This window comes from Suncus etruscus, chromosome X (assembly GCF_024139225.1).
Source record: "Suncus etruscus isolate mSunEtr1 chromosome X, mSunEtr1.pri.cur, whole genome shotgun sequence".
Classification (NCBI taxonomy): domain Eukaryota; kingdom Metazoa; phylum Chordata; class Mammalia; order Eulipotyphla; family Soricidae; genus Suncus; species Suncus etruscus.
The window spans coordinates 13,213,450-13,238,699 of record NC_064868.1 but is presented as its reverse complement, the minus strand read 5'-3'; the positions used below and the strand labels follow the sequence as shown (position 1 = coordinate 13,238,699).

The following is a 25,250-nucleotide window of genomic DNA, read 5'->3' as shown; positions in this document are numbered from 1 at the left end:
TTGAGTCTACAACATGGATCTTGCCTAATATCTTTCAAAGGTCTATAACTGACCCATCTACAATAGACTCCACTCAGAAGCTCTGTTCCACTGGTTCATTGTCCTCCTTAAATGCAAGGCTGAGAGACAGTCTTCACATACACCTGGTCAAGACTCAGGATTCTCCAGTTTAGATGTGGAATTGGCAACTTTGCTAGCTTCTGCCCTACACCATTCATCAAAACAGGTCCCACATCCAAGTCCGAAACCAAAAAGAGGCCCCATAGATTTGTGCTCCAGAAAGCCAAAAGGTGTGAGTGCACGAAGGGGTTGAAGGAGAGACCAATTCTCTCCTTTATTCTGCAACAACAAATTAGCGGGGATCAACTGCACTCACCACTATTTGTGGTAAGCATCATGGGCTCATCTCTATTGTCTCTGGGTATTATTACCATACTGTCTTTTAATTGTCTTAAATCCCACCTATTAGTGAGACTGTTCTATATCTATCTCTCTCAGACTCATTTCACTCAGCATAATAGTTTCCATGTCCTTCCATGGAAAATGTCATGACTTCATGTTTCCTGATGGCTGCATAATATTCCATTGTGTAGATGTACCACAGTTTCTTTAACTGCTCATATTTTTTGGTCACCTGGGTTATTTTTAGATTTTGGCTATTGTAAATAGAGCTGCAATGAGCATAGGAGTGCAGCGGATATTTTTGTATTTGTGTTTTTGTGTTCCTAGGGTATGTCCCTGGTAGTGGTATTGCTGGATCATATGGGAACTCAATTTCCAATTTTTTGAAAAATATTCATGTTTCTTCCATAAAGTCTGGACTAGAGAGCATTTCCACAAAGAGTGGTGAGTGCAGTTAAATAAATAACTATACTAACAACTACCATGAAATAATAGTGTGAGAGTGAAACAAAATGCCCGTCCTGAAAAGGCGTGGGGGAGGAGGGAAATGTGGGACATTGGTGTCAGGAAAATAAGTTGCACTGGTGGAGGGGGTTTACATATTTTGACTGAAAGACAACTAGAAACATTTCTGTAAACTATGGTGTTTAAATAAAGAAATTATTTTTAAATTAAGAGAAATAGCTGCTGCAAAGTAAACAAGCATTGACTCTGAGTTGAAATGAGTTAAAGCTGAAAAAGAGATTCATAGGGTTTCTTATGCATTTTATTCTAATACTCTACAAATTAACAATTTTATTAGAAATAATAAAAGGATAAATAAAAGCCTATGGATATAGTGATGGATCCCAGGCCTGGCGTGTGTGAGGACCTGTGTTCCATTCCCAACACTACATAGCCCACACACACTGCTGGCTTTGATACTCTATAGCAATGAAAAGGAAAAAAAGGTTAAATAATGTAAAAAGTAATTTCCCAGTAAGAAAGCTAAGAGAAACTTTTTCTAAAAAATATTTTTTAACTGAGGGTGGCGATGGATTTAACTGCCCTACACCATTCATCAAAGCAGGTCCCACATCCAAGTGCAAAGCCAAAATGGGAGGCCCCATAGAATTTGTGCTCCAAAAAGTCAAAGGGTGTGGTTGCAGGGAGGGATTGAAGGAGAGACCGATGTTCTCCTTCACTCTGCAAGAACAAGTTAGGGGAGATCAACCTAGCTCACCACTATTTGTGGATTTAGCTGAGGCTAGTGATGGATCCCAGGCCTGGCATATGTGAGGACCTGTGTTCCATTTCCAACACCACATAGCCCACACACACTGCTGGCTTTAGTATACTATAGCAATTAAGAGAAAAAAGGGTTAAATAATTTTAAAAGTAATTTACAAGTAAGTTCAGAAAGCTACGGGAAACTTTCTAGAAAAATAATTTTTTAACTGAGGCTAGCTGAATCAGGATGCTAAAACACTTGCTTTGCTTAGGGTCGACCCTTACTCCATCCCCACCATTTTGTACCCTTAGTATCTCTTCAAGTGGCATGGAAGCACAGATAGGTGTAGGCTAAACTAACAAAAAAACAAGTTGCCAGGACCAATGTCGACCTACTCAAGTCATTGACTACAAGGGTATAGAACATGGTGGTCCCACCATGTTCTGCTATATATGAACCTGGGAGATGTTTGTCAAAGGGCCTGTTGATAGGTTGGTTGGTGCCCTTCCGCTTGAGCACCCCGGGATCCTCATGTTCTGAAAGAAAACCCCCAGCAGAGCAAGGAAATATAACACCGGGAAGATTCATACCAGTGTGTTTGGAAGCAGCTCTTGCCACTCTGCACATATCCTGTTTGAGAGGGATGTGCTAGGTAAAGACTAAGTCAGAAACGAGGGAAAGTGAGCCGGGGATGGGGTGGGAGTGGAGGGATTTCTGGACAAATCTGTCGCACAGGCAGGGTGCGCGGGTTCCACTGGAGGCGGGTCCAGCCAGATGTGCGCAGCCAGCTCCGCCTTCCCTGGCGCACCGGGCCTGCTGCGCCCCGACAGTTCCTCCCCGACAGTGGAAGAACCTCGGTGGCGCCTCGATCGCCTCACACCCCACTTCTCCTGAAATCCGAAGCATCCACACTTCAGCACCGTACCTCACCTTGCCGCCTGCAGAGAGGCGGGGTGGGGAATCGGGGAGTCGAAAAGCAGAGCCCAGCGAAGCTGGGGAAGTGACAAGGAGAACGCAGCACCCCGAGTTCATCCCAGCGCCTTCGCCGCCAAGGGGGTGCGGAGGAGGCAGCGTATGAAGGTGAACCGGATCCGGAGCAAAGATGCCACCTCCCAGGGCTTTCGGGCTTCTGCTGCTCCTCCCCTGGGTGGCAGGTGGATTAGGGAATGCGGCCAGGTGAGTGTTACCCACTCCTGCCCTCAGTGTTACCCCTTTTGTGCCCAGCTCCTGCGAGGGGGTGTGCCTGTGTGTCTGTAAGCCACAGAACGCGGACCCTAAGCCTGATGCTATGGGCTCCCTTCCTCAGTCTTGGGCCAGACTGTGCCCCTCAGTTCACAACTGGTTGCACCGCGCCCTGACGGGAGGAAGAAAACTCGGTGTAGCTGGGTGGGCTCGCTCCAACTTCGGGTTCTGTGGTATCAACTTCAGGCGGGTGCGATCTGATGGGTGCAATTTCGTGCCTTCCCCATCTGAAGGACTTTGCACGATGGGTCTCTATCTTGGCTGGGGAAAGCCTTTGCTGTGGATGGGCAGAGTTAGTGCCTTGCACACTGAGCTGGAGGACATACAAAGATAGGGGGACACCGCTGGAGTCTACGGATTCTGCTGATGCTCACAGTTCAGACCTGAAACCGGCTTGGTGCCATCCTAAAACGGGCTTTTGCAGAGAGCAACTTGGCTCAGTCCTTGCGTGCGCTGCAGAGCTCGCAATCACCAGCGTGTGCTGTTTAGCCCCTAGGGACCAGGAGCTCAGTTAGAGGCTTGAGCTGCTCCTTGCACAAGAAGCTGGTCTCCTCCAGCTGCACAGGAGAAAGAGCTGCCTGGAGACACGGAGGAACATGCCCAAGGAGGTACCGGCAAGCAGCGATGTAGCAGTGGGGTGGCTCAGGTCTGCTCCTTGCAGGGCACTGGGGAGACCTTGGAGACCTCAAGTCCCTGCAGGGTCCTGTGTCTCTGACTGCAGGTCTTGCCTTCGTGGTGTCCACACAGCAGATTTCTGCGCTTGGGTATTATTGCTTCTGGGGCTGAGCTGGGCAGTTAGGGGGGAGGGTTACTGTCTGGGCGTTGTAGGAGTTTATGCAGCATCTGTGGCTTTAATGTGCCAGTAGCAAACCCCAAAACCTGTCCCCCGACACTGCTGAATCCTCTAGGGAAAGGGGACTAATCCCTCCCCAAAGCTGAGTGAAATGTTTCAGGCAACATTCCTTGGGACAGACAGGCAGAGATTTGGTACAAGACGTCTTAAAGCTAAACTTGACTCTGACTTACAAGGGCAAACAAATCGTTCAACCAGAGCCAGCCACGGTATTAAGGGATTTGGAAGTTCAAACAGAATCTACCACGAGCCAGGTTCTCCAAATTGTCTGATGGCAAGTTTCAATTTCCTTTTCCTGATCAAAATGTAAGCAGATGCATTTATTCAAGTAATCACATTTCCCTTGCATATCGGAGTTTTTTGTATTGCTCAAAAGTCCACAGCACAAATCACTATTTGGTGATTTGATTAATAGTTCTTTCACGGCCACCAGCAAACCGACCCCTCCCCCAAGCTTTCCTTTCAAAGTACCAGCAAATTAAATTAGAAGCCAGAAAAAGTCCCCACATAAACCAAAAAATATGAAAATGGAGGAGCCATGTCAAGGCGCTGTGGTTCTGCAGTTTTCAAGATGTGAAACATGATTTCATGCATGGTATCGGGTTCCAGGCTGTACTGATGATCTATCTACTCCACAAGTTTAGAAATGTCAAGTGACTGACTCTTCAGTGACTGGCCAAGAACCTGATTTAATCAGCTCCAGACCCCACTTTCCTGATGCCACATTTATGAAAGACAAGGCTCTCAGAGTGGGGAAGTGTATCCATTGGTAATGGCCTGGGGTTTCATATTTTCTATAAAATTTGTAAACAGGGGCCGGAGAGATGTCATGGAGGTAAGGCATTTGCCTTGCATGCAGAAGGACCATGGTTCGAATCCTGACATCCCATATTGTCCCTCGAGTCTGCCAGGAGCGATTTCTGAGCATAGAGCCAGGAGTAACCCCTGAGCACTGCCGGGTGTGACCCTCCCCCCCAAAAAAAAACAAAAAAAAATGTAAATAATGTGGAGAGATTTCTTACATAAGCATCAGTTTGAGATCCCTACCCCCAAGTGAAGCACACAGCACTCTCATTTGAGTGACTTTGAAATCCCGTGGAAATGATTTTCCACAAATTCAGTTGCTTTAAAGGACACAGATTTATTATTTCACAGTTCTAGAGTTTCAAAAATGAGTCTTATGGAGCTAATATTAAGGTGGCCAGTCTGGTTCATTTTAGAGATTTCAGAGAGAAACTGTTGCCTGTCTTTTACTAGTTCCTAGAGGCTTCTAACAGTTCTTGACTTGTGGCTACTTCAATCCAATCTCCTCTTTCTTTTCTGTTTTTTTTTCTTCTTTGACTCCCAGTCATGTTGTCAGGACTCTTGTGATTTCACCAAGTCCTATCAGATCATCCAAAAAGATCTACCTATCTCAAGATGCTTTATTTGATCATATTTACAAAGTCTTTTTTGCCATAAAAAGTAACAGTCACAGGTTCTGAAGATTCGAATGTGATACCCTTGGGAAGGCCACTATTGACCCTGAACTATTAGTATACTGTTTCTGGTTGTATGGGCTGATCTTATTTAGGAGGTGAGGGGTTGCGGCCAACACTTAGTAGTGTTTGAGGAACCATATTGTACTGGGGATCAAAAGTAGGGCCTGAAATATGAAGGGCATGCACTCTACCACTGAGTCATATTCTAATTCCTTGGTATTATTTCTAAGTATTTTCAATAAATTAACACATTTTCTTTATTTTGGGGGATATCCAGTGATATTTAGGGGTTACTCCTGACTCTGCACCCAGGAATCATTCCTGGAGGTGCTTGAGGGATCATATGTGATGCTAGGGCTAGAACCCGGGTTGGCCACATACAAGACTATGCTCCAGCCCACTTTATTTATTATTAAAACCAGAACTTGTGGAGAAAAATATCAAAACTCAAGAACAGTTTTTCTAGAAGACAGTGGCCATGTAGATGTACAATTCTAATATAGAAAACTTATATTGGGGCCAGCGAGGTGGCGCTAGAGGTAAGGTGTCTGCCTTGCAAGCACTAGTGTAGGACGAACAGCGATTCGATCCCCCGGCATCCTATATGGTCCCCCCATGCCAGGAGCGATTTCTGAACACATAGCCAGGAGTAACCCCTGAGCATCAAATGGATGTGGCTCAAAAACCAAAAAAAAAAAAAAAAAGAAGAAGAAGAAGAAAACTTATTTTGATAGTTTCATTGGCATCAAAGTTACTAAGGACCTATTTGTGTATAATTCCTGTATACAAGTAATTTATGTAAACACAAAATGAGAATAAGATAGTCTTAATAAATTATATTGGCACTCCAAAATTCTATTGATGTATTTCTAAGTGTCAACAATTTTCAAGTGTGAGTTCAATTTTTTCATCAAACCTAAGGAATAGGCATTATGTCTACTTGACAGATAACATGATAGAGAAACAACAAAATTAGATAATTTTCACAAAATAATTTTGATTTTATCTTTGGTTTCAAGACAAGTGACATTTCAATATTTTGTAGTTATGCACTACTAAAATATGAATATGTAAAAGCTGGCATTTTTTACAAGGTGTTTTCTCAGGTTGATTTTTCTCCAACCATGACTCCATCCCAACCCTGTGTCCTTCCTGCAGTTCCCATTCTATCAGTTGGACCCTGTCTCATAACATGGCCCCTTATTCATGTGATATTCCCCTCTAATCCCCTTGTACTATCCAAGAATTATCCCAGGGCAGTGGTAGGGGACGTTTTGCCCCACCAGTTGAGAAACACTGGAATAGAGAAGGGAATGAAGTTTTATAAAAATAAGATATCCCAAAATCCTGCTAGGGATCAGTATTCTGGATGTTAAAGGCCAGAAAGTTGGATTATTCATATGCCTGTCAGTTGCTGCCTTCTGGGGAAGAGTTTGAAGACTTTCAGTCTATCATATTTATGAGCAGAGCTGGCTCCTGCCAACAGTAATTGAGAACTAAGGCCATTTGCCACCAGGTGTTACCACGTGTTGACCTGGGGAGGAGACATGATAATAGTTTTTAAAGAACTTTTGCTCCTAGTGATAAATTCCAGGAAACAGACTCCTTTGGGGACAAGGGACAGGATATAGAGGTGTCCTAAAATACTATAAAATGAGTTGTATCTTCCCAACATCCCTAATTCCCTGTACTTCAAAAATGGCAGCATTTGAAAATAAGGATGTATTTATGTTAAAACAAGTTTATTGTGCTAAGTTTAATTCTGGTGTCATCACCAGAAGAAATTTGGACTTGTGCACACATGCCCTTGCACACACACATGTAGCTCCACGAAGGAAATCCTGGAGTGACCATGTGAAGTCAGGGGGGAATAGTAGCTAGCCATGACAAGGAGAGAGGCCTCACAAGAAACCCAATCCAGGGACTTAAGGGATACCACAGTGAGGACAGAACTTGCCTTGCATGCAGAAAATCCAGGTTCCATCTCTGGCATCCCATATGGTTCTCTGAGCACCTCCAGGAGTCTCCTGGGTGCAGATTATTACTGGGTATAACCCCCCAAACAAACAAACAAACAAACAAACAAACAAAAAGAAACCAAACCTGCCTTGGCCTCACAATTCTAGCCTCTAGAATTATGAGAAACAAAGCATTTTTGACACTTGGTTCTGACTGAACAAGAACAAATGCTCAGAAAAGACAGAAACCTCATAGAATCAAAGAACTGAAGTTCATCTGATCTTGACTTTGAGTAGAATGCAAATGGAAAACTGAGCCTCTCGAGTCATTTGGTTTTTATTTTATTTTATTTTATTAACTTGGGGTCACACCCAATGATGCTCAAGGCTTACTCCTGGCTTTTCCCTCAGAGCTCACTCCTCGCTGAATTCTGGGGTGCCAGTGATTGAACCCAAATCAGTCCTTTGGGAGGCAAGCATCCTGACTTTGAGTGTTTATACAGGAAAAGTTACAAGAGAAGAAACTCACTAGTAGTAAGTAGCTAGTGACCATTGCCTGTTCAATTTTTCTATGTTGGTTGTAAATGGTAGAAAATCTAAGTAAGCAAAGAATGCATTTCTCATTCAGGGGACTGCAGGTCTCTGTGCTACCAGGGCTCTGGGCTGTCATCATACAGCTTAGCCCCAAGGCTCTCTCTCCTTAAGACCAAAGAAGATGACTTTGTGAGCTCCAGCAAACATGTCCAAGTTTCAGCCAATAAAGGACTAGATGTTATGCACTGACAGCCATATACTAGATCTTACACATTACACTTGTGCTTGTATTTCACAGGCCCAAGTTCCACAGTGCACCCCCACTGAAGCGAAGGCTGGGAACTTTAATTGTTATTCAGACCAATTAGGTATTAAATTTCTCCTTACTCAGAATACAGGGGAAAACAGACCTGGGACAGTAGACATGCAATATCAGTCATGTAAACATGAAAAATCGCACCTCCAGTTTTACAGAGGAGTCAACTAAAATAAAGGGGTGGGTGGAGCATTAGCACAACAATAGAACATTTGCCTTGCATGAGGCCAACCCTAGACAGACTCTGGTTCCCAGCATCCCATATGGTCCTCCAAGCCTGCCAGGAGCTATTTCTGAATGCAAAGCCAAGAGTAACCCCTGAGCACTGCCATTTGTGACCTCCCACGCCCCACACAAAAAAAGAATAAGGGATGGAATTAGGCCTAGTGGACCAGAGACTTCATGGAGGAACATCTCTTTCATGAGCATACGGTTCCATGTTTGACACCTGGTGCTACCATGTGTGCTCTTGGTACCAGTGGTAATTTTCAGCTGGACTGTAAGCAGCTATGAGTAAACACACAACAAAATGGTACAACCCATATCAGGCATAAGGTCAGAAAATATGAGCACCAGAATGACCTTCCCCATGCCCCAACCTCCACATTGTGAAGACTACTTGTGAGCACCACATAAAGAGTGCAAACCCTGGTGAGCAAATATTTAGCATCTCAATAAAAACCATGCTGTTCTTGGCAAGAACTGCAGTCAACCACTGCAACCTGCAGAGCAACACACTGAAGCAAAGGCTGAGAACTTTAGTTGTTATTCAGACCAATTAGGTAATAAATTTCTCCTTACTCAGACTATAGGGAAGAACAGACCTGGGACAGTAAACATGCAATATCAGTCATGTAAACATAAAAAAAATCGCACCTCCAGTTTTGCAGAGGAGTCAACTAAAATAAGGGGGGGGGGGTGGAGGCTAAAATCTCACAGGGAGAAAGTGGCAGATTCAAAAGCCATGGTGCCTCCTTAAGACAGGGAGGCCACTTTCCAACACAGGCCTCACCTGGAGGAATCAAGGGAAATTGGAATTTCTTCAGTTAGCTCTCTGGCTCTCGGTGTGTTTGGATTCAATAACTAACTTGTTTTCAATATACAGGGCTTATTTGGGGGCAGTGGAGGGGAAGAGTTCTAAAAGTAATTCAAATTAATTCAGTTCAATTTTACATTAGTTGAGCAATTGACATGCCCCAACATTCTCCTGAATGCCAGAGATACATATCTCCATGCTGCCCCATCAGACAATTTTGTGAACTAACAAACTGCCTTTCTTTCTTTCTTTCTTTCTTTCTTTCTTTCTTTCTTTCTTTCTTTCTTTCTTTCTTTCTTTCTTTCTTTCTTTCTTTCTTTCTTTCTTTCTTTCTTTCTTTCTTTCTTTTTCTTTCTTTCTTTCTTTTTCTTTCTTTCTTTCTTTTTCTTTCTTTCTTTCTTTCTTTCTTTTTCTTTCTTTCTTTCTTTTCTCTTTCTTTCTTTCTTTTCTCTTTCTTTCTTTCTTTCTTTTCTCTTTCTTTCTTTCTTTCTCTCTTTCTTTCTTTTGTTCTTTCTTTCTTTCTCTCTTTCTTTCTTTCTTTCTTTCGTCTCTTTTGCTCTTTCTTTCATTCACTTTTTTCTTTCTCTCTTTCTTTTATTCTTCCTTCCTTTCTTTTCTTGTTTCTTTAATAAAGGTGAGCACAGAGCTCTAACACTAACTTCTATCCCAATCTCTGGCACACGGTAGATTTGAAATAAAAACTCAATGACTGAGGGCCGAAGTGATAGCACAGCAGTAGGCACTTATCTTGCATGCAGCCTATCCAGAATGGATGGATTTGATTCCTGGCAACCCATATGGTCTTTTGAGCCTGCTAGGAGTGATTTCTGATTGCCAAGCCAGGAGTAATCCCTCAGTGTCACTGGATGTGGCCTCAACTCCCCCACCAAAAAAAAATAACTCAGGGCTGGAGAGCACAGTGATAGGGCATTTGCCTTGCACACAGCTGACCGCAGACTCACGGTGGTGGTTCGATTCCTGGCACCCTATATTGTCCTTCGAGCCTGCCAGGAGTGATTTCTGAGCACAGAGGCATGAGTAACCCCTGAGTGCAGCCAGGTGCAATGCAAAAACAATAACAAAAAAAACTTAAATAACTTAACAACCAAAGGAGGTGGGTGAAGAGTCAATGATGCTATTTATATATAAATTTAAAATTATTTCTTTTTTTTATTTTGGGCCACACCTGGTGATGCTCAGGGGTTACTCCTGGCTATGTGCTCAGAAATCGCTCCTAGCATGGGGGACCATATGGGATGCCAGGGGATCAAACCGTGGTTCGTCTTAGATCAGACATATGCAAGGCAAATGCCCTACTGCTGGGACATCGCTTCAGCCCCTAAAGTTATTTCTATATAAAACACTCAAAAGAAGGTATATACAGTATGTACATTTACATGTGCTCATGTAAACAAAGAAAAGTGCTATTATATGTGTATATCAAATCTGACATAGAATGCAGATATGAGATATTAAAAGTCAGGTAAAGTGGGAGATAAGTGATGCATAAGCAATCTTACAGAGTAATTTTGAACCCACCAGAGGTGGCATGGGGTAGTTAGCAAGTTTTTCAGGACTACCTTTGTCATAGAGATGCATAGAGATGCTGGAAAGGCTATCTGCACTGGCACCTCCCTATGGAAGGAAAACAGTGGCCCAGAATACAGTGCACTTGGCAACATCTGAACTCACAAGTCCAGCTGGTGTCAACAGCCAGAAAGGCAAATAGAAGTCAGCAAAGCAAGCCAATAGGCTTGGACTTGGTTCTGAGTGAAATAAAGAAAGTGCAGGCCAAGTTCTGTGCTCTTTAAAGACACACAGGATGGAGCTCATATGATAGGTAGAACACATGCCTTGCATATATGAGGCTATGATTGTCATTCTGATACCACATGACTTCCTGAGAACAACTGAGTAGAGGCCAAGTGACCCAGAAACTTTGCTGAGTCCAAGCATCCTCAGGAGCACCTGCCCTAAAATAAAATTTGGGCTTGAAGGAAGGTGGCCTCTGGCTAATGTGCCTTGCAAACATGAGGCCATGTGTTGGATCCCTGGGCAGCCCACGTATGCCAAGAGTGCCCTAGACGCTCTGCTATTTGGAACCCAAATTGCCACAACAGAGTATATGATCTCTGATCCACAACCAGGTCGGTATGAGCACTGCAGTTAAGAGGTTTGACCCCAAGCAAGTGTGTGTGCAGTAATCCCTGAATGCAGAGCCAGGATTAATCCCTGAGCATCACTGAGTGTGGCACAAAACCAAAAAATTGGGGCTGGAGCAGTGGCACTAGAGGTAAGGGTCTGCCCTGCAAGCGCTAGACTAGGACGGATGATGGTTCAGTCTCCCAGAGTCCCATATGATCCCCCCAAGCCAGGATTGATTTTTGAGCGCATAGCCAGGAGTAACCCCTGAGCGTCAAACAGGTGTGGCCCTCAAAAACGAAATAATAAAAAATACATTGCCTCATATTGACCCCCATAGTTCATGCTCAGTATTATCACACAACTGCACAAAATTATCATTAAGGTAATGATCCATAGTTTAGCTTATTTAGTAGCATTTTCCTAATTTATTAATATTATTTTGGAATCCAGAGCATCTCAGATTCAATGAGTATGAATGTGAAATTAAAGAAAAATACCAAAGCAGCAAATATGTTTTTATAGAAACCATGACTGTGATCTTCAAGTATTCCCTTTGCTTGGTTTCTGGGCACCATATGCTTCAGTTTCCTACTGTGGGGCTTACTTTGTCATAGAAATGCTTAGGAATGCTGGAAAGGCTGGCTGCGTTGATACCTCCCTTTGGAAGGAAGACATGTGCTCAGGATACAGAATGCACTGGGCAATATCTGGGCCCATGGGTCCAGTGGCTCAACAACATACTCCAAAACTAAACTTTTGACCAGCTTTCCAGAATTCCTTCCCCTCATCTCCCCATCCTCATCATCCCAGAACTAACAAGATCCAGTACTGGCTCAGCCAAGTACCTGCTCATCATTCCTGACAAGACCTCCCCATTCAGATTCAATCAGGCACTGTCTTCCTATTTCTGACAAGTCTCCTTTCCCTCATACTTCCCACCATCCAGCCCCATTGCCATCATCACGTGAGCACACCAGTTCTTATGATAACTTCTCTTATATTCTTTTCTTGCCCTCCAATTTATACCAATATTCAGTCCTCTTAAATTTTACACCCTTTTGTCAGCCCCTTCTTTAAAATCTTCCGTGAAATTTTTATTAGATCAACAATGAAATCTTTGCTATTTTAAATTATGTAAAAGGCCTTGCTTGATCTAGATTTTGCATACTTATAAAATTCTAATTGAGATAGTTTAGGAAGGGAGTTATTGATAACACTTTATTGATTGCCCTTCTTGTTGTCTCTCTTCCCCACTCTCCCTTACTAATGTTTCCATTTTTTTTCTTTTTGGGTCACACCCAGCATTGGAAAGGGGTTACTCCTGGCTCTATGCTCAGAAAACGCTACTGGCAGGCTCAGGGGACCATGTTGGATGCTGGTATTCAAACCACTGTCCTTCTGCATGCAAGACAAATGTCTTATCTCCATGCTATCTCTCCAGCCCCCAATATTTCCCTCTTAAGTAAACTACTTGTACTTAAATATTGTCTCATGATCTATTTCTGGGGGAAAATAAACTAAGCAAAGCCTCACCAGCACTTTGCACCTATATCTTGAGCTTAGAAAAAAAGTGAGAGAAATAGAGAAAGCAATAGAATGTGCTGACTTTTGCCCCAGGACTCATTTTGTTGGAAATTTGAAGCTCCATGAACACTCTTGGACACCAGAAAGGTTGATGAGCACTTAAATTTTTAAAATCCAAGAAGGTGAAATACTTTGGTATCTCTCTGGGTCTTTTGGACTTAAACTTTAAATCTTAAAAATTAATAAGAATCCCAAAAATAATAAAAATCCAGGCAGAGAGTATTTCATCCCAGGTTTGGCTCATTGCCCTTCTCTCTTTCCCACCCTGAGGCCTCTCTGCAACCATGACCTGCTAAATCAAGGGTCCTCAAACTTTTTAAATAGGGGGCCAGTTCACTGTCCCTCAAACCATTGGAGGGCCAGACTATAGTTTAAAAAACCTATGAACAATAGTTGCCTTTGGGCATAGTTTGAGGATCCCTGAGAGGAAGAGAGAGAGAGAGAGAGAGAGAGAGAGAGAGAGAGAGAGAGAGAGAGAGAGAGAGAGAGAGAGAGAGAGAGAGAGAGAAAAGGACGAGTTGGAGAGTGTGGTGCACATCTACACATATGCACTGTGGCCTGGGATGAGTCAGTTGCTAAGGAGGACAGACACCATGGGAAAAATACCTGGAGGGTCTGATGAATGTCCCTAGCCAGCTCCATGTGGGCCATATATTGAAAACCCCTGTGAGATCTTTAACCACAATAAGAAGCATTGGGACTCAATTCCCGCTTCAACTTCATTGGAGGTGGAGGCACTGGCTTGGCTCTGTCTGTCACCCACTTGGTACTCTTCAATCCGGATATCATTTCAGACAAGAAAAAGAACCCAGAACCCTGAAACTCAAAATTGGGTCTAAATGAACAAGTATTTTTTATTTAATTTAATTTTTATAAATCTTTATTTAAACACAATGATTACAAGCATGTTTGTAGTTGGGTTTCAGTCAAAAGAGAAAACTCCCTTCACTAGTGCAACATTCCCACCACCAATACCCTGCCTCCTCCCTACTCCTGCCTGTATTTGAGACAGGCATTCTACTTCTCTCATTCTTTAACATTGTCATGCTAGTTGTTAGTGTAGTTGTTCCCCTAACAGGATTCACTACTCTGTAGTGAGCTTCAAATTGTGAGCCAGTCCTTCCGGCCCTTCCGGCCCTTAACTCTATTGTCTCTGGGCCTTACTACAGTAATTTCTTTAATTTTTCTTAAAATCCACAGATCAGTGAGACTATTCTGTGTCTATCTCTCTCCGCATAATAGGTTCCATGTACATCAATGTATAGGAAAATATCATGACTTCATCTTTCCTGATGGTTGCACAATATTCCATTGTGTATATGTACCACAATATCTTTAGTCATTCATCTGTTGAGGGGCAACTTGGTTGTTTCCAGAATCTAGCTATTGTAACTAGCACTGCATTGAATACATGTGTGAGGAAGGGATTTTTAAATTGTATTTTTGTGTCCCTAGGGTATATCCCTAGGAGTGGAATAGCTGGATCATATAGAAGTTCAATTTCCAGTTTTTTGAGGAATCTCCATATAGTGTTCCATAAGGACTGGACTAGATGGCATTCCCACATGCCCGCCAGCACTGATTGTTCTTGTACTTTTGTGATGTGTGCCAGTCTCTGCGGTGTGAAATGATACCTCATTATTGTTTTGATTTCCATCTTCCTGATATTTAGTGATGTGGAGCATTTTTTCATGTGTCTTTTGGCCATTAGTATTTCTTCTTTGAGGAAGTGTCTGGTCATTTCTTCTCCCAATATTTTGATGGGACTATATGTTTTTTTCTTATTATGTTCTGTCAGTACCTTGTATATTTTCAATATTAGCCTCTTGTCTGATGTGTATTGGGTGAATAGTTTCTCTCATTCTGTGGTTTGCTTTTGTATTTTAGGCACTATTTCCTTTGAGGTGCAGAAGCTTCTCAACTTAATATAGTCCCATCTGTTTATCTCTGCTTCCACTTGTTTGGAGAGTGCTCTTTCTTTCTTGAATATGCCTTTAGTCTCAATGCCATATAGCAGGGGCCTCAAACTCGCAGCCTGTAGGCCGTTTGTGGCCCTCCATACATTTTGTGGCCCTGCCCTAGAGGAATCTTTTTTTTTTTTTTTGGTTTTTGGGCCACACCCGGCGTTGCTCAGGGGTTACTTCTGGCTGTCTGCTCAGAAATAGCTCCTGGCAGGCACAGGGGACCATATGGGACACCGGGATTCGAACCAACCACCTTTGGTCCTGGATTGGCTGCTTGCAAGGCAAACACCGCTGTGCTATCTCTCCGGGCCCTGAGGAATTTTTTTGTTTTGTTTTGTTTTAGTTGTGTGGGTCACACCCCCCCAATGTTCAAGGCTTACTACTGACTTTGCATTCAAGGATCACACCAACTTTGCATCCTGAGGCCCCCAGTTAAATTGAGTTTGAGAACCTTGCCATATAGGGTTTTACCTATGTGTTGTTCTATATAACAATGGTTTCAGGCCTGATATTAAGGTCTTTAATCCATTTGAATTTGAACTTTGTGCATGATATTAAATGAGGGTTTGAGTTTGCTTTTTTTGCAAGTGGCTAACCAGTTGTGCCAACACCACTTGTTGAAGATGCTTTCCTTCCTCCATTTTGGATTTCTTGCCCCTTTATCAAGGATTAGTTCATTGTATGTCTGGGGAGCATTCTCTGAATACTCATGTCTATTCCACTGATTTGAGGATCTATCTTTATTCCAATACCATGCTGTTTAGATAACTATTGCTTTGCAATACAGTTTAAATTGGGGAAAATAATGCCTACCATATTCCTTTACCGAAGGATTGCTTAGCTATTCGTGGGTGATTATTGTTCCAAATGCATTTCAAAAATCTTTGATTCACTTCTTTGAAAAATGTCATGGGTATCCTAGAGGGATTGCATTAAATCTGTACAATGCTTTGGGGACTATTGCCATTTTAATTATATTAAACTTGTCAACCCATGAACAGAATATTTGTCTCTATTTCCATGTGTCCTCTTTTATTTCTTGAAGCAGGGTTTTGTAGTTTTCTTTGTATAGGTCTTTCACCTCTCTAGTAAAGTTGACTCCAAGATATTTGACATATTGTGAATGGGATTTTTTAATGTCAATTTCTTCTCTATTATTATTGGTGTACAAGAAGGCCATTGACTTCTCCCTAGCTTGGGTGGTGCTGGGAGGCCTGGCAGGCCCCCAGCCATTCCCCTATTTCTCCCCTGGACCCCAGGCCTTTCCTGGGTGCCGGCTCAGGTGGCCCAAAGTGGGATTCAGGTGAGACCTTTTAGGGGCCCTAGGCTTCCCCCTCTCTACTCTAGGGAGGAGGAGCACTGGGAGGAGCCGGGCAGATAATCTGGCTTCTGGTTCTTTCTGATCCGGGAGGCCAACTCTTCCCAGGTATGGGGTTAGGGGACACCCACGCTGGAGGCCTTTTCCCTAGCTTGAGGGGTGCTGGCAGGCCCCCAGTCATTCCCCTATTTCTCCCTCTGGTCCCCAGGCCTTTCCAGAGTGCCGGCTCAGGTGGACTCTATAGTGGTCCTCTTGCTTTCCCCCTTTTCTTTCCCTCCTCTAAATGGGGGATGCATGGGGAGAAGGGCAGGCCGATGCAGCACGGATGTATGTTGGGACATTCACTGGTAATTTTTTTTCCTCATCAGTCTTCATTTTAAAAACTGCATGGGAGTGCTATATATTGAAAAGAAAAATGAGAGTATGGACTCTCAGGCTGGGAAAAGACCAGTACTCTTTTCCTATTTGTTTACTTTCAGCAGCCTCTTGGCCTCTTTCTTCCTTCATTGTGTAACTGTGGTTGCTACCATACTAGGTTTCTGGTTAGTTCCCACTCAAATGCATTTCCCTACAATGGAACTGCAGGGAGTCATTTCGCAGACTCCAGAACGCTAAATCACAGACCACAGGGGTGTCCAGAATTCAGCACCCTCCTCCCAACTATCTCTAATTACATAAAAGGGACATGCATATCTCCTTTGAATATTGTAGATATATTCCCTCAACCACTATAGCTATTATTGAATATCCCCTTAAATGGTGATAATTGTGTCCACTGTCTTATGTCAGATTATTTTCCCCACTTTTTATCTTTTCTTCTCTTTGTGAACTGTTCAATAAGAAATTTTGGTGAAAGAGTCCTTCAGTTTAATGCTTATGTTTGAACCAAGTCACGGGGATTGTTGGACTTGTTCTTGCAGTCCCCATATGTGCTGATAATGCCACGTGGTAATATTCCTTGTTTGTATAGGCACATTAAAATGGAAAATACTATACATACAAATAAGTTCTTATCTAATGGAGATAGGACACACAAATCTTGTAGTGCAATGGGTCCTTACACCCTGAACATTGACATAATGACCCGGCACAGGCCTCAGAAGAATGGGCATTCTCTATTCACCTTGGAACCAGGGAAGTCATCTATGAAACATCCAAAGTTGTCTATAGCATCACCTGGAAGCAATCCTCTACCAGGGAAGACCCTACTGCTGCTCTGACATTGATCTACTTAAAAGAGTCTTCCCTTAACACTGAGAAGACTTAACAACAACAATGACCTGCTTACTGAACAGGGCTTTCTGCATTGCCCTTTAATTGTGAGTGGAAATTAGAGGATGTTCTGCACCATCCTGACTTCAATGTAGGATATACAAATTCCAGGATCTTCAATACAGAAACATGATACCAACAACAGAGACTTGTGAAAAATAAAACTAGTGGCACTACAATGACCTGGATTGGACAAACTAGTTTGCCTGGAGCCTAGAGTTTGTCTTATGCCAGGAAACTTCAGGGGTAAGGTCTCCTTGTATTTAGGCCAAGGCTTTTCCTTCCCATGTCCCCCAAATTTTGGTGGGCCTATGCAAACGATAATTGCCACTCTAGCACCGCTTTTACTGTGCTCCTTTGACTCTAAACCTTAAAAAAGGACACTTAAACTTTTGAGGTTAACTTAAGCTAATATGCATGTGCATGGAATTGTAAAAAAAAAACTACTATGCCTTTAAGTTTAAGGAGTTACATAAATTTTATTGCTTTAGATTGCTTGGTGTACTGCAAAGAAATGTTATAATGTACCACAATCTGGGGACTTGAGGGACAAAGTAATTGTATGGGTTTGGTTTTATTTTTCTTAATGTTCTTTGACTGTAAGATCAAAATTAAGGTGTCAGCAGGGGGATTTCTTCTGAGAACTCTGTTTTTGGGTGATTGCCCTTTCACTGTAACTTTACCTTGTCCTCTTTCTTTGCATCATTGTTCACATAATTAAAAATAAATAAATAAAAATTAAATAAAAAAGAAGGCCATTGATTTTGCGTGTTAATTTTGTAGCCTGCCACTTTTCTATATGAATCTATTGTTTCTAGAAGCTTTTTGGCAGTCTTTAGGGTTTTCTAAATATAGTATCATGTCATCTGCAAACAATGAGAGCTTGATTTCTTCCTTACCTATCTGGATGCCTTTGATATATTTTTCTTGCCTAATTGCTATGGCAAGTACTTCTAGTACTATGCTGAAAGGAGTGGTGAAAGAAGGCAGCCTTTTCTTGTATCAGATTTTTGGGAATTTTTTAAATCTTCATTGATAATATTTGTCATTGGCTTATGGTGAATGTTCTTTACTATAGTGAGAAAAGTTTCTTTCATTCCAATCTTAATGAGGGTTTTTATGAATAATGGGTGTTGGACCTTACTGAATGTTTTCTCTGCATTTATTGATATGATCATATGATTTTTGTTTTTCTTTCTGTTTATATGGTGTACTATGTTGATTGGTTTACAGATGTTAAGCCATTATTGCATTCCTGGTATGAAACATACTTGGTCATTGTGAATGACATTCTTGATGATGCATTGAATTCAATTTGCCAGAATTTTGTTGATGATCTTTTCATCTGTGTTCACCAGGGATATTGGTCTGTAATTTTCTTTTTTAGGCAGCATTTCTCTCCGGTTTTGGTATCAAGGTGATGTTAGCTTCATAGAACTATTTGGAATTATTCCATTTCTTCAATTTTATGAAAGAGCCTTAAAAGGATTGGTAGAAGTTCCTCGTGAAAGGTTTGAAAGAATTTATTAGTGAATCCATCTGGGCCTGAGCTTTTGTTTTGGGGAAAATTTTTGATCACCATTTTAATTTCCTCAATGTTGATGGGACTGTTTAGATATGCATTCTTACTTAACCATGGAAGATTATAAGATTCCAAGAATTTATCCATTTCTGCCAAATTCTCATGTTTCATGGCATAGGGTTTCTCCAAGTCGTCTTTGATTACCCTTTGAATCTCTGCAATATCTGTAGTGATCTCCTGCTTTTCATTTCTAATCTGGTTTACCAAGTTTCTATCTCTAGATTTCTTTGTGAGTTTTGCCAATGGTTTATCAATCTTGTTTATTTTTTTAAAGTACCAACTTTTGCTTTTATTGATCTTTCTGATTGTTTTTCTGGATTTTCATTTCATTGATTTCTGCTCTAACTTCTGTTATTTCCTTCTGTCTACCTATTTTTGGTTCCATTTCTTAATCATTTTCTAATTTTATAAGCTGTGTCATTTAGCTATTCATGTAGGCCCCTTCTTCCTTCTGATGTTTGCTTGCAAAGATATAAATTTTTCTCTCAGTACCACTTTTGCTGTGTCACATAAATTCTGATAATTTCTGTCTTTATTGTCATTTGTTTCCAAGAAAGTTTTGATTTTCTCTCTGATTTCATCTCTGACTCACCGGTTGTTCAGTAGTAAGCTGTTTAATGTCCAGGTGTTAAAATTTTTCTTCTGTATCCCTTTGTATTTAACATCTAATTTCAGTCCCTTATGATCAGCAAAGGTAATCTGCACAATTTCTATCCTCTTGATTTTATGGAGATATGTTTTATTGGCCAGCATGTGGTCTATCCTGGTGAATGATTCATGTGCATTGCACAAGTATGTGTATGCAGGTTTCTGGGGATGGAGTGCCCTGTATATATATACTAGCCCACTCTCTTCCATTTATCTTTTCAGAGCTAGTATATTTTTGTTGTATTTCACTCTGGTTGACCTATCAAGGGGTGACAGGGCAGTGTTGAGGTCTCCCACAGTTATTGTGTTGTTATTGATATCTTTTTTCAGATTTGTCATCAATTGTATTAAATACTTTGCTGGTCCCTCATTGGGTGCGTATATATTTAGGAGTGTGATTTCTTCCTGTTTTACATAACCCTTGATTAGTACAAAATGTCCATCTTTGTCCCTTAAAACTTTTCTGAGTGTAAAGTTTGTCATCTGATATTAGTATGGCCACTCCAGCTTTTTTAAGGGTGTTGTTTTCTTGGGTGATTTTTCTCCAGCCTTTGATTTTGAGTCCATGCTTGTTTTGACTATTCAGCTGTGTTTCTTATAGACAGCTTTCTTATAGACAGCAGTAGGTTAGATTCGGGTTTGATCCATTTAGCCACTCTGTATCCCTTAATTGGTGCATTTAGTCCATTGACATTGAGAGAGATAATTGCCATGGGATTTTGTGCCATCTTTGTGTAGAAGTTTGGTGTGTCTGTTGGTCAGTCTTGTATTAAAGTAAATCTTTCAGTTTTTCTTTTAAGGCTGGTTTTGAGTCTGTAAAGTTTTTGAGCTGTTGTTTATCTGTGAAGCTATGTATACTTTCTTCAAACCTAAAAGTGAGTCTGGCAGTGTGTAGTATTCTAGGCTAAGCATTTATTTCATTGAATTTTGTCACTATATCTCACCACTGCCTTCTGTCCTTGAGTATTCCTTGTGACAGCTCTGCTGTGAATCTTCTGGATGCTCCCTTAAATGTAATTTCCCTTTTTGATATTGTTGCTTTCAGTATTCTATTCCCATCTGTGGGATTTGTCATTGTGACTAGGATGTGTTCTGGGGTGTTTTTCCTTAGATCTATTTTAGGCTAGTACTCTTCATGCGTGCTGGATTTGGTTGCATATAGTTTTTAGCTTTGGTACTTTCTCTGTACTGATGTCATTGACTGTTGATTCTTACTGGAGATTTTCTTCCTGCGTCCCTGGGATTCCAATGATTCTTAAGTTGTTTCTGTTGTGTTTATCAAAGACTTATATTTTCATCTGTTCATATTCTTTTTTTTGTTTGTTTTTGGGCCACACCCGGCGATGCTCAGAGTTTACTCCTGGCTGTCTGCTCAGAAATAGCTCCTAGCAGGCAAGGGGACCATATGGGACACCGGGATTCGAACCAACCACCTTTGGTCCTGGATCGGCTGCTTGCAAGGCAAATACCGCTGTGCTATCTCTCTGGGCCCTGTTCATATTCTTTCAGTAATTTTTCCATTGTCTGATCATTTGCTTTAAAGCTTTTTTCCAGTATCTTCTGCTATATGACTTGTTATGCATCTCATCTTCCTGCTCACTGATTCTATCTTCAGCTGCTGTTACCCTGTTGGGATGGCTTTCCGTTGAGGTTTTCAGTTCATCTACTGAGTTTTTCCGTTAGGAGTTTTCTAATTTCTTGCAACCTCCCGTGGGAGACCCCCGACCCGCGGGGGTGTGGAAATGAAGGTTGCTAGTTATTAGTGGGTTCACCCGAGCAGAACCGACCTGTAAAGAAGAACTAGAGAAATTAGTAAGAGAAGCCTTCAAGACAACACATGCTGTTCAAAAAGGGAAGTTTATTGTTGGGGGATCAGCTTTTAAGGGCTGAAACACGTCAGAAGGTGTTACAAGTTTTCCACCAATCACAGTCACAAGCATTCATTAGCATAAACTGGGGCAGGTAATAGGGAAGGGCAAAGAGGTAGACCTGAGCACATGGTTATGCTAAAAGAGTTTATATAGAAAACACAAGATCCAAACAGTCCCACAAATTCCACTCAGCAAGCACAAATAAAACATCAGTGGTAATCCTAATAACCTTTTGCTAACACAAAGGCAGGTTGCTCTATATCTTTCTTTCTGGCTGGATGTATTGGGCTGCTTTGAATTACTTTATTTGTCTATTTCCTTTGTTCTCAAGGCATGGGCGCCTTTGGTCACGTGGGTGACCAGATTAGGAATTACTGAGGTGTCTTATGTTCTAGGTTTATCAGCTAGGCTCCCCACAATTTCTATCTTCATATCCTCTTTATTCTTATTAGTGTGTTATTTAACTTGATCTATGCTTTCTTTGAATTCTGTGAATATCCTCCATATTTCTTCTCTAAACTCCATACCTGAGATACTAACTAGGTGGTTGGTCATTCTCAGGTCATCAGTGTTGCCATCTTCATTCTCTATGCCTGGTGTTGGCCTGCATTGTTTACCCATTGTCATGCTTGTATTGTGGGTTTTTATGTGTTGTGGTGGTATTCATTGGCTACATGATGTGTGCAGCTGCGATGTGAAATAGAGTGGCATGCTCCTTTGGCTCCATGCTTTGTGCACAGGATGACTCATCTCCAAAGAAGATGATCCCTCAGGAAGAATTCCAAAGAGGATCAATTCCCATGCCAAAGCAAGCAGAGAAATGGTCCAAGATGTCTGCTGTGCTTCAAACACACAGCAGATATCAGCTAGTTTCCACTGTCTGTGAGTGGGACAACTCACCTCTGAAGAAGACGCACCCTCAGGAAAGAATGCCAGAGAAGATCAAGTCCCAGGCTGAAGCAAGCAGAGAAAAGGCTCAAGATGTCCGCTGCCACAAGTGGGGTTTTTTGTTTGTTTGTTTGTTTTTGCAGTAAATTCAGATTATAATAAACTGAAGAAAGAACTTCTAAACAAAATATTTCATTTATAGGACCCACAAAATAGCGTAGCAGGTAGGTCATTTGCCTTGCATATGGCTGGCCTAGTTTTGATCTCTGGCATCATATGGTCCCCTGTGGGATTAATAGGATTGATCTGATTCTATCTCAATCAATATACTCCTTGTTACTCATTGGTTGGTAACATCTTTGAACGTAGCACTTTGGATTGGTATTTAGATCACCTAGTCCCACCTACAGGTATGGTTTCTTTCTTCAAAATAAATACTCAAATTTTTCAGGAATAATGCTCTCTTGCATTTCCAGATCTCCACAAAGCTTGCTGCTTCTTAGGAGCAAAGGGCAAAAGTGTGAGAACTCCTGGTAATCTGCTTCTCCCTCCATATGTGTGAATGTGGATTATTTTCCAGACTGCCATTTGCTTCCAGACCTGCATCTCTCCCGTGTTTTGGTCTTGAACCTGAGGATTTGATTCTGCATTGTCCCCAAGCCTGCCAGGAGTTATTTATAGAGTCAAGAGTAACCTCTGAGTGCCATTGTGTATGACCCCCCCACAAAAAAAAAGAGTCCACTTATAAAGCTGCTTCAATGAAGGTCTTCCAGAAGCTTTTGCACAATTTTTACTTAACTAGGAAATAGTCCCCTTTTTAGATGCATGAAAGCATATTGGGATTCATAATGATTAATAGGTAAATAAAACTTTAAAAATTAATATGAATCCAGAATTAATCTTATCTGCTTAGGTACAATGTAATAGTCATCCAGAGAACACTGAGTTAAACAAAGAAATCAAAAAAGCAATTTAAAACCGGTATTCTCATGACTGGACTTTGTTATCCTATTAAGACAACATTTTTGCTTCATTATATCTATTTATTTTTGCTTGACAATATTTAAACTGGTTTAAACATTAGCAGGTGAAGTTTTAACTTCTTCATTTGTCTTGGAGAATATTGTGAGGTTTCCTGGAGCCTGATCATAAACAAGCATACAAGGAATTCTGGCATGCTCTATGTTTGCCGAAAGTAAGGAATACCATGAGGAAATACTATATGACTTACCCAGTGTCAGGAATGCTTTAAAATTAACTTCAGCTGTGGAGACGATGATTTTCCAATTAATTTGATCAGTGTAGGCAGCAGCAAATTATATAAAATGCATAAAAGGCACTCTGGGTAACTCCCAATCTTGCTCAGACATCCACAGTTCAGGTGTCCTCTCTGCAGACACTCGTGCCCATTGACACTGTGCTGCCTGAAAACGGGGCTCCTTGATCTTCTAGAACATACCAAGTGTTCTCTATGATGAGAGAGGAAAGAAAATGACCAAACCCTCAGGATCTCTCAAGGTGGCAAAGGATATCGGTGGCATTATTTCTCCCCGGTAGTGTAAACTCTTTCTAGGTTCATAAATTCATTTTTATTCATCAGTACCAGTTGATCAGATTCAATGAGCCTGGTTTCATTCAATTAAATGCATAAGATCTCACTATATGCAAAAATCTATTAAAATACTAATCACTCACAGGTATGAACTCTGCATTCTTGATATCCAGAATGCACTGTGTCCTATTTCTTTAATTGGGCTCTCCCAGCAAAGCTCAGGGAATCTGGGTCCACTCCCTATGGTACTCATGCTTGAAGTGTTTGGGGACTCCCAATGTTACACCTGGAGGTACTAGAGAAAAGGAAGCTAGAACTGAAACCAGGCTTCACACATGCAATTCATGTACCCTTATGTTAGCTTCACCTTGAATCACACCCTGGTCCTGCACTGGTCCCACTTATGGGAACAAATACATGCTTCACTAAATATGGAAGTGAGAGCAATTGAGAGTGTAAGCTTTTTTTGTTTGATTGTTTTGGGGCCACACTCAGTTATACTCAGGAGTTACTCCTGGTTCTGCACTCAGGAATCATTCCTGGTAGACCCTGGGACCATATGGAATGCTAAGTATTGAACACAGGTTAGTTGTTTGCAAAACAAACACCCTATCTGCTGTATTATCACTTCAAGACTTTTTATATGAACAGATTCACATATAAGAAAAAATATTCCAATACTGTTAATAAGGATTGACTAAATTTTGCAGCAAACCTCAAAATCTTCGTGACTAAATACTGTAAAAATTAATTTCTTTTCAAGACATGTGGGGCTGAAGATATCGTACAGCAGGCAAATTGCTTGCCTTGAGAACTGGGTGCCAAAGATAGATAAAGTTATATGCATGATACCCCTTCAGTAAAAATATTGCAAACCAGTGTCTACAAGGAATAAAGGAAGAGGCAGTGCAGGAGAGATAGAAAAGAAAAATATTTTCCAGAGGCAGTCAGGAGAGAGGATGGGAAAGAAACTCGGGACACTGGTGACTGAAAATGTGCACTGGTGGAGGGTGTTGGACATTGTATGGCTGAAACTCAATCATGCGCAACTTTGTAATTTTATATCTCATAGTGATTCAATTAAATTATTGATTAACAGGGAAATTAAATTTAAGAAGTGCTTGCCTTGCACATACCCAAACCCAGTTCTATCCATGGCACCCCATAAAATGCCATAAATCCCACCAGTAGTTCCTGAGTACAGATTCAGAAATAACCCTTTAGCATTGCCAGGTATGGCCCTAAAACTAAAAAGTATTGCATAACATGCTTGAGAGATTGCTTCCTGCCTTCACATCAAGCCTGACTCTCTGTCTATCTTAGGGTGACAATCTCCTTTGGGTCCACAGCTTCCTCTTTTTTCAATGAGTTAATGGGAAATGAGTGTAACTGTA

General features: G+C 41.5%; 1 protein-coding gene across 1 annotated transcript in view; it reads left to right on the top strand.

The window, feature by feature from the left end:
• Positions 1-2,573: 2,573 nt before the first annotated feature.
• EGFL6 (EGF like domain multiple 6) overlaps positions 2,574-25,250 on the top strand; it is a 106,559-nt gene continuing 83,882 nt past the window's right edge. Inside the window, exon 1 of the mRNA XM_049767458.1 lies at positions 2,574-2,788. Coding sequence (XP_049623415.1) covers positions 2,715-2,788 — 74 coding nt within the window. The 5' untranslated portion in view covers positions 2,574-2,714. The remainder of the gene's footprint in view (positions 2,789-25,250) is intronic.